The sequence below is a fragment of the Sinocyclocheilus rhinocerous genome, unplaced genomic scaffold (genome assembly GCF_001515625.1).
Source record: "Sinocyclocheilus rhinocerous isolate Xijiao unplaced genomic scaffold, SAMN03320098_v1.1 scaffold1636, whole genome shotgun sequence".
NCBI classification, from domain to species: domain Eukaryota; kingdom Metazoa; phylum Chordata; class Actinopteri; order Cypriniformes; family Cyprinidae; genus Sinocyclocheilus; species Sinocyclocheilus rhinocerous.
In genome coordinates, this window is record NW_015628289.1 from 754,296 (window position 1) to 763,506 (window position 9,211).

Consider the following 9,211-nt stretch of genomic DNA (forward strand, 5'->3'; position numbering starts at 1 on the left):
TCGGCTGCATATGGAGATATCTCGCGAGCCGATTATTTCTGGATTTCTAGAGGACAGACTGAAAGAATTATATTGTTTCACAGTGCCGATCACATGGTGCTTGACGTACTTTATTATTACTTTATTCTTAATCTCCGTTGAGAATAGCTCTAACCGGTTGGACTGAGGTTTTAAAGCAATGGATCCAGTAACGAGGTGGACACCAAAACAGGTTGTTGACTGGATGAGAGGTGAGTTTAGGACTTGTTTCTGCATAATATGGATATTCTGCTTTGAAAATTTAAAATATAAATGGTCTCTCTCCGTCTAGTTAGCCTTTGTAAGAATCTAGGACGTGTAGCCTACTTTTGTTTATCTGTACTGTCGGTGAAACCAAGATTAGTGTGTGTCAGTGTTCAAGCACAAACAAAACAAACTTTTATTTTTAAAGAAACTCGTGTGGCCGAAAAATAAATGCATTTATGAAAATAACATCCCGCGGTTGCTATTTCCCGTTTTTGATTGTTATGCACGCATGTTATGTGGGAGTATTTTACTCCCACAGTTCTTGAGATGGTTGAAGACAGATTTGTCAAACCATTCATCGTTTTTCACTTCTAGAAGATAATTAGACCCTGCCATCAGAGCAATTGATTGACAAATAAAGGACTATTCTTCAGTGTTGAAGAACTTGCTCATGTATAGCAGTGAATTACAGATAAATTGGAATTAAACATTTGTCCAAGTGTGAATGCCAGTCAAATTCAAATCGGAACACTGTCTTGTGTGAATTCAAATCGAGTTCCGGCCATGGTAGCCTATGTGTACAGGTGTAATCAATGGAAGGAAAGATTAATACAAGGGTCATGATAATGTAAGAGTCAAATGTGAATTGTACCACCTGTCCTTGCATCAGTTATAGTCAAATTCCATAACGTTTACTACTACTGCTACTACTACTACTACTATTATTATTAGGCTACTATCATTATTATGTCTGTTAGAGTCTATTTGGTATCTGTGTGGAATGAAAAAAAAGTTTTTTTTCAAAAAAATTCTAAAAACTTATAATAATTTTTTTGTATGAATCACCACCAACTCATAGAATAGTCACATTTTCTCATGAGATCAGTTCAGAAATATGGAAATAAGTGTTTCTGATGTCCCAAGCATAAACAATCTCTTTCAAGGAATAATTATTTTGTTGAAATCAAATAAAAAGCATTCGTATCAGTGGGTCTTAAAAGGTTGGTACATGCTTTAAATATGATTCATAGGGGGAAAAAATATAGTTCACTTATTTACTTGGTTCATTTGTCCCTAAAGTAATAAAATGTCTATTTTTAGATTTTTACACAGGCAAATTTTTCTGGCATAACCCGTGAATTTGACTTGGCATCTAAGACCTAAGAACTCTGTAAAATATTATGTTTTTGCCTCTCAAACTACTTAAAAATAATCATAGCTTTACTTTATAATTAATGTTACAATTTTTTGTTCTGGTGGTGAGTCCCTTATATATTACTTCATTTAAGGGACACATTAATTTGTCAATAATCTGACAGTACACTTATTGAGCGGGTATCCTGGAATTATAACTTGCTTAAGGGCACAAAGGTGTCAGTTACTGGATCAACTGTGCAGGGTTTGAACCAACAACATTCAGTTACCAGCCTAAGTCTTTAACTGCAGTGCCATATGACAATTTGAATAGCCTTTGAACACACTGTGCTATGGAAGTGTAAACTGTACTACTACATTGCAAACATGCAGAAAAAAGAACAAGAGCATCCGTTCTCTGTTGAATGAAATGCCCTAAGGCTTTAAAGGTTTATAGTGGTTCGTATGTAGGCTTCTCTTTACTCTGTGTCCTGCTTTTTTTATTTTTTGTCTTTCTTTGTGCTCTCGAGAGTCAGTTGAATTAAATGTATTTTTTTCCAGAGAAGACTAGCCTACCTACCAGGTGTGTTTAATTTATTTTTACTAAGATGCTTTATGTACTTTGCCTCTTATGCTATTGTTAGCTTTAGATCTTTATCACTTTTCATTTTTTGCTTGTGCTCTTGAAAAATGGTCTAGTTGATTTTTTTTTTTATACAGGTTTTCCAATTCTCACACTTTTTTCCATGTGACCATGCATGAACAGACAGTAAAAGTTGAATGTCAAGTCTTTAAAACTTTTGCTGACTTGGAGTATATTCATGGAATGTTCTGCAGAAACTGGAGTGAATAATTTCACACTTACAAATTATGTTTCAGTCCTCCCCTTCTACTCCCACACTTGTTGAAGGACAGCTGGGTGCCTTACATTCTTTTTTAAAGCTTCAGAAGCATCCAAAAAAAAAAAAAAAAAGTTCTCAAACTACTGAGATAATTGAGTTACAAAACCTCTAAATGACCTAAATGAGGCAAAAGCACAATAAAAATATGAAAATAGTTAGGGATGCACCGATGTATCGGCCAGTAATCGGTATCAGAAAATTTGATTAAACATTTTTTTGGATATCAGCTGATTAAAAACAGCTGATGATCAGGGTCGATTATATCCTGTCAGTCAAAAAGGGGAGGAAAAACGTGTCAGACTGCAACTTGTGTCTGAAGAAAATGTCTCTTGTGTAGAACTTAGGGCTGACAAAGTTAATGACACATTAACACAAACTCATTTAAAATAGTGCACATATTTTGTACATACGTGTTTTACATTGTACATATATTTAAAAACTACCTGTATGTAATTAATTTCTGTAATTACATCAATTTACAACGTTGATCCAACACCTAAACATACTATGAAATAGTGCTGGGCGGTATGACCAAAAATTTATATCACGGTATTTTTCAAAATTATACCGGTTTCACGGTACATGACGGTATTTTTTTTTTCATGCATGGCCGGGTGTTAACCATATTTTCTACTGATTGAGAGAGGAAATACTGCAGTATATTGACTTAGAATGCCCTATTTTACTATCATGATAAAAAAACATTCTCAATGAGGAGTAGCCTAAACTAATAGCCTAAATTGTAATTATCCTCACAGCGCGCCATACGGCGTGGAACGGCATAGTCATATAGACTATGATTTAACAAAAACAGATTTTGTTATTTTTAGTTAAACGTAATTTTTGTTGCTTGTCTGCGCTCGTCCGCCGTCTTTTTCTCTTCTCCGACCCCGCAGCTCTCTCTCCGATAGCTTAGTGTTAGTGGCACCAGTCTAGGTGTTTCCAGGTTTTACTCGTGCTATTTCTCCATGTTGAGAGTTTGGTGTCGCACATATTGCTAAGCATTCTTATCCTTTTCTCCGATGAACTGAAAATAACAGGAGTGTGTCCATCTCACAAATGTAGAATCCGTCTCTGCAGTCATCTCAACCATCTAATTCCAGCAACAGGAAATAGACAAACTATTTTACCCGCAGAATTTTTTTCTCTGGTGCTGTTTTGCGGTGTTAGTAATATGTTGTTGTAACTTGCGTTACTGAGATTGTAACGAGTAATAATATTACCCAAATTTGATTAGTAATGCGTTATATTACTGCGTTACAGCAAAACGTAATATACTACTGTAATATTATTACTTTTGTAATGCGTTACTCCCAACACTGGTCATTGCACATGTACTGTAGGCCTGTTACAGTTAACATGATAAACATCAGTGAGTAGTCCAAAGGCTTTGAATACTTTCGCCACACTTAAAATATATGAATTTCTTTGCATTAAACACCAACATATAAAAGGGGCATCTTAAAACAATTGATGCTAGAGCTTTTTTTTCAGATCTAACTTTACTTTTCTGAGCCATTTTTTAAATTACTTATTTTACTAATTTAAAAAATGGTAACACTTTACAATAAGCTTCATTAGTTAACATTAGTTAACTACTTTAGTTAATATGAACTAAGAATGAACAGTACTTCTACATTTAGTAAGTTAATGTTAATTCCAGCATTTACTAATGCATTATTAAAATAAAAAGTTGTGCTTGTTAACATTAGTTAATGCACTGTGAATTAAAATGAACTAACAATGAAAAACTGTACACTCTAAAAAATGCTGGGTTAAATGCAACCCAGTGCTGGGTAAAATAGGGACAAACCCAGCAATTGGGCTGTTTTGACCCAGCGGTTGGGTTACATCTACACTAAAGAGCGGCTATGCGGTTGTTTTAACTATATTACTTTTTTGTCTCTGATTACTTTTTATATCACTGCCTGCGTCTGAGTAACAAACAAAAAAAAAAAAAAGTGCATGTGATATTAACAGACAAACTACGCTCATATTTATAATTCCAAACAATCAGTAAGCGAATAGGCAACAGTGAAAAGGGACCCCTTTCAAACAGTGTTGCGTTCCGAACGTTGTTTAAGCAACATATTGCGGTATTTTAAAAAGTCATATCATAACAAAAATAAACACCGGTATTCGGTATGAACCGGTATACCGCCCAGCACTACTATGAAACCTGTCTCTAACCTTTCCTGTATCCCACCTCAACAGCAGCAAATGTGTGATGATATGCTAGAAGGCAGAAATCCAGTCATGTGACTGTAGAAACTTCTTAAAGTTTCTGAACTTGTGTGTGTGTGTTTGTTTTTATGTTTATCGTTAATGATCTCATTGTCAAAAATGCTTTTTGTGTGGTAAAATTGAATGGATTTCCAAAGCATGACATCCAATAGATGTGACAGTGATATTTTAAGATATTCTGGGAAAAACAGTGTCATCTTGATCAGCCTGGGGATGGTTGAAATTGTTGAATAACAGGAATATATCCGTTGGGTAAGTTGGGTAAGGCCACCTTTGATGTGGAACCAACAAGTGTACCTTTTCCATAGGTTCTGTTAATGATATTAATGCTTTAATCTAAATGTCATCTTGATCAGCCTGGGGATCGTTGAAATTGTTAACGTTTTTCTTTGCTAAAAGTGTGGTATCAATCACTAGCTACTTTTTACACACAAAGTTACCATTCTAACCAAACTTCAAAAGCATATCACTTTACAGTGACTATTTCAAATACTTCCATATTTGTAAACTTGAATAACAGGAATATATCCGTTGGGTAAGTTGGGTAAGGCCACCTTTGATGTGGAACCAACAAGTGTACCTTTTCTATAGGATCTGTTAATGATATTAATGCTTTAATCTAATGTTTTCCATCCACGTAACTACAACACCATATGTCAACCCTTAGATCTTGGTATCACCATATGGTGTCTACATGAGATTCTCATAAATATTTAATGGATACTCTCTGTTGAAGTTTAAATGGAAGAGGTGCCTGGAATTTCCTGTTCTCTTCTTTAATTTTACTGTATTTTAGACTGTATTTTAGGGACTGTATTTTAGTATTTTACTTTTCTTAAAGACAATGCAAAAACAAATACAGTACACAATTTTATGGCATTGATTCTTTCTCAGATATTTTCATTCCAATACTCTCTTTACACAAAAGACCTTTGATCCCATTTTGAAAATCCGTTGATATTTGCATGAATCCATGCTCCGTTTATAACAGCACTGAAGTGAAAAGCCTTCTGGCTTTTGCATTCAGAACTGAACAACCCAATGCAGATCTCACAGATCACTGTAGCTTTGTAGTGCCAGCATTAGAACAGTGATCTCTATAAACACGCAGCTTAACGCAACGGGGGAAATGCAACCTCAGGTAGCACATCCCACACAGTTCACTGCCCCTCCATGGGTGCCTAGCCAGGCAGAAAGCTGGACAGGACATTGTGGGTTCACTGCGGCAAAAGGCTAATCCAAAGGAACAAATGGAATGCCTATTAAATACACAAGATCACCAGTGAACGGGATAGAAATGATCTCTGGGCAAAGTCAGATTTTGATGACCATCTTCAGTTCTTGTTTAGAGAGTTTTATTTATTAGGGGAAACTAAGTGTTCATTTAAACTTTATTCAGATTTTAAAAATCTGTTATTATTTACTCACTCTTATGGTTTTACAAACCCATAAGACTTTTGTTCATCTTAGAATCACAAGTTTTGTTAAAAATATCTTAATTTGACATATTTTGGTCCTTACATTGAAAGTCCATTCCACCGAAACTTTGGTGCTTGGATGCAAAAATTAGATTTTTTTTAAAATCATTTTATCATCAACCAGGTAAAAAGGCACTGAAATAATCATGACAGAGTTCTTTTTCTTCTTTGCTTATAGGTTACAAAATTTGGAAATATCTTTACTGTTTGCAAAAATCCCATCGCCCCCCTACTGCTGATATGAATATATAAATATAAGCTGTACACTTTTCTCTCATTAACAGAATAAATACACAATAAAAATGACTGTGGTGAAAAAATAGCAGTTAAGAGAGCATCTGATCATAGCGACATTGGATATGTTTGCAGCTTCACAGTATTAAACATAAAAAACACATTCAATTAGAATTACAACTTTTTACAATTTTTACTATGAAGCAGCTCTCTAGTGTGTTCTTGTTTTTACTTGCGTCTGACCTTGACGGACTGAACAGAAGAAATGAATGGGATTTCCTGGTCAAAGAAGGTAGAGCCATAGAGCCACACCTACCGATTATGTAATCGCCATGGACCAATGGTAGTTCAAAGGTGTTTACCAGCTGGAGAAAACATTTAAATTCACTTTGCCAAGCTGTTTTGTACGGTGGCCGAGAGAGCTCAACACACTGCAACATAAGAAAACACATGCAAATAGAAAAAGCACCAGCAAATTAAGAGAACATCTTCATCAGTTTGACAACACACGTGCTGCAAATGCTCACAACGCGACCAAATACAGAAATGCACTGCAAATACAGAAAATGCGCTGCAAAGACTCACAACACCACCAAATACAGAAACGCGCTGCAAAGACTCACAACACAAACAAATACTGAAACGCACTGCAAAGACTCACAACACAGCCAAATACAGAAATGCGCTGCAAATACTTGCAACACAATCAAACACAGAAACGCGCTGCAAACACTCACAACACAGCCAAATACAGAAACGCACTGCAAATACTTGCAACAATCAAACACAGAAACGCGCTTCAAAGACTCGCAACACAACCAAATACAGAAATGTGCTGCAAAAACTCACAACACAACCAAATACAGAAAAGCGTTGCAAGTAGCACAGACCACAACGGAAATGTTTCAAGGGGACCCCAACAACCCTCACAAAAATTTACCGGGGTTATATTATAGTAAGTGTAGTGATGATGTTTTTTTGGCATTTACTTACCATTAGCCTAGCATTTTTTTTTTTTGGTGATTACCATTTGTGTAACCACACAAATACCATGGTTAAACTGTGGTTAGTGTAATTTGTGATTACCATGGTTTAACCATAGGAACCATGTTTTTTTTAAAATTATTTTTTAATAGTAAAGTCATGGTTAATTTTTGTAAGTGAAGTTGTAAAAGTTAGCCAGCATACATAATGTTTCACAGTTATAGTAATTGTGTATTTCGTCAGCTTATTTAGGCTAATAATATCGAAAAAAGCTAAGAAATCATATGATCAAGATGTTAAAACAAATAAAAATCTCACCTTTCTGAGTAGACTGAAGCGTATCCCAGCCAAGTTCGTCACTTGTTGCTGTTCCCTTATACATTTCCAATGTGGTCTGTGCGTATTTGCAGGGCGTTTCTGTGTTTGATTGTGTTGCAAGTCTTTGCAGCGCATTTCTGTATTTGCAGCATGTTTCTGTATTTGATTGTGTTGCAAGTTTTTGCTGCACGTTTCTGTATTTGCTGGTGTTTTTTCTATTTGCAGGTGTTTTTTTCATTTGCAACGCGTTGAGCTCTCTCGGCCACTGTAGTTTTGAACTCCTGAAACAATCTCCAAATGAACTTTTTTTTACTCATACATTGCAAAACCCCATTATTAAAACCCATAGGAAAAGGGAACCCATGGTGAAATAGTCTTCTGGGTTTTGACATCACGATTTCACTTTGTGGTGTCATTCATGTCCGTAGCACAAATGGTATGAACAATAGAAATAGTGTTGCTTATGGATTCAGTCTTTGCAAAAGCATATATTTATAAATGTTCTATTAATGTATTATAACATTTACACTAAACAAAGTTCAGTTGAGTGCACTGATTGACAGGGCTACTGTAGTTCTCTTCCTCTTGTGTGGTTCCATTGCTCACAAAAGAATTGAGTCTCCCATTGCACGGTGTAAAGGTCACATTATAATACCCTCATCCAGCACCTGCATTTGGATAAACAGAGGAAGGGTGTTACTGTGCATGCACAGACAAAGAGCCTGAACTACATCAGGGCATTGTGGGAAATCCTGCTCTCACCTTCATGTGGCCACTGCTGTAAAAACATATCTTAATTTACGGAGTCTTTGTTCATTGTATACTTGCATATATTCATGCAAATGCCTGTATCCTGACAATGTTGAAAAGAAAAATTGCTTTGTATTTAAACAGTTGGGTTTTTATTTGGGGAAAATCAATCTACATATTAACAAAAGACCAGTCCAGCATGTCATCTCAATAAATGCGTGTACATGCTTGACATGAGATCCGAGAGTAACAGCATCACAGGGTTGAGTCAGTCGCTCATGTCATTCACTGAGAACAGCTTGGTGGATGTGACTAATCTACAGGAATAATTTTCACACGCTTTGAAAGACACCAGTCATAATATCCTTTGTCCATTCTTTCAGTATTCACTCAGGATCTTTTCATTCGTTCACAACGTATTGATTTACTGTATTTTAAGTATAAGGAGTTAACTTGCATAACTTCAGTGAAATTGAATATGTCCCTAGAGTGCTGCATTCATGCACTACAATTGATTAGTAAATGAAGATATGTTTCCTTTGTTACATTGTTGTGTCTAAAGTCTATTTTTCTTGGGAAAGAGCTAAAATAACAGACGTATAGCAGACTGTAGCACTGTCTCCAACCTCCTTTGACCTGTAGGGTTGGGTGGTATGGAGATACATATTGTGGCATGTGTTTGTGTTCATCTAAATGAATTTTTCACCGAAAGACTGAAATATGAACATTTAAACGGTAATAAAAACTTGATTCATTGATAAATGCATTAAATAATAAAGACAACCTTATTTTATATACCATAGTATATATTAGAGCCCGACCGATATATCGTTTTGCCGATATTATCGGCCGATATGAGCCTGTCACCGATATATCGGTATCGGCGAATATGCCGCCGATATGAACATTTTTTTTAGAGAACATAACGCAGATAAAATGCTT

General features: G+C 35.6%; 1 protein-coding gene across 1 annotated transcript in view; it reads left to right on the top strand.

Moving 5' to 3' along the window:
• LOC107737275 (connector enhancer of kinase suppressor of ras 3-like) overlaps positions 1-9,211 on the top strand; it is a 30,061-nt gene continuing 20,850 nt past the window's right edge. The window contains exon 1 of the mRNA XM_016548742.1: positions 1-230. Coding sequence (XP_016404228.1) covers positions 179-230 — 52 coding nt within the window. The 5' untranslated portion in view covers positions 1-178. The remainder of the gene's footprint in view (positions 231-9,211) is intronic.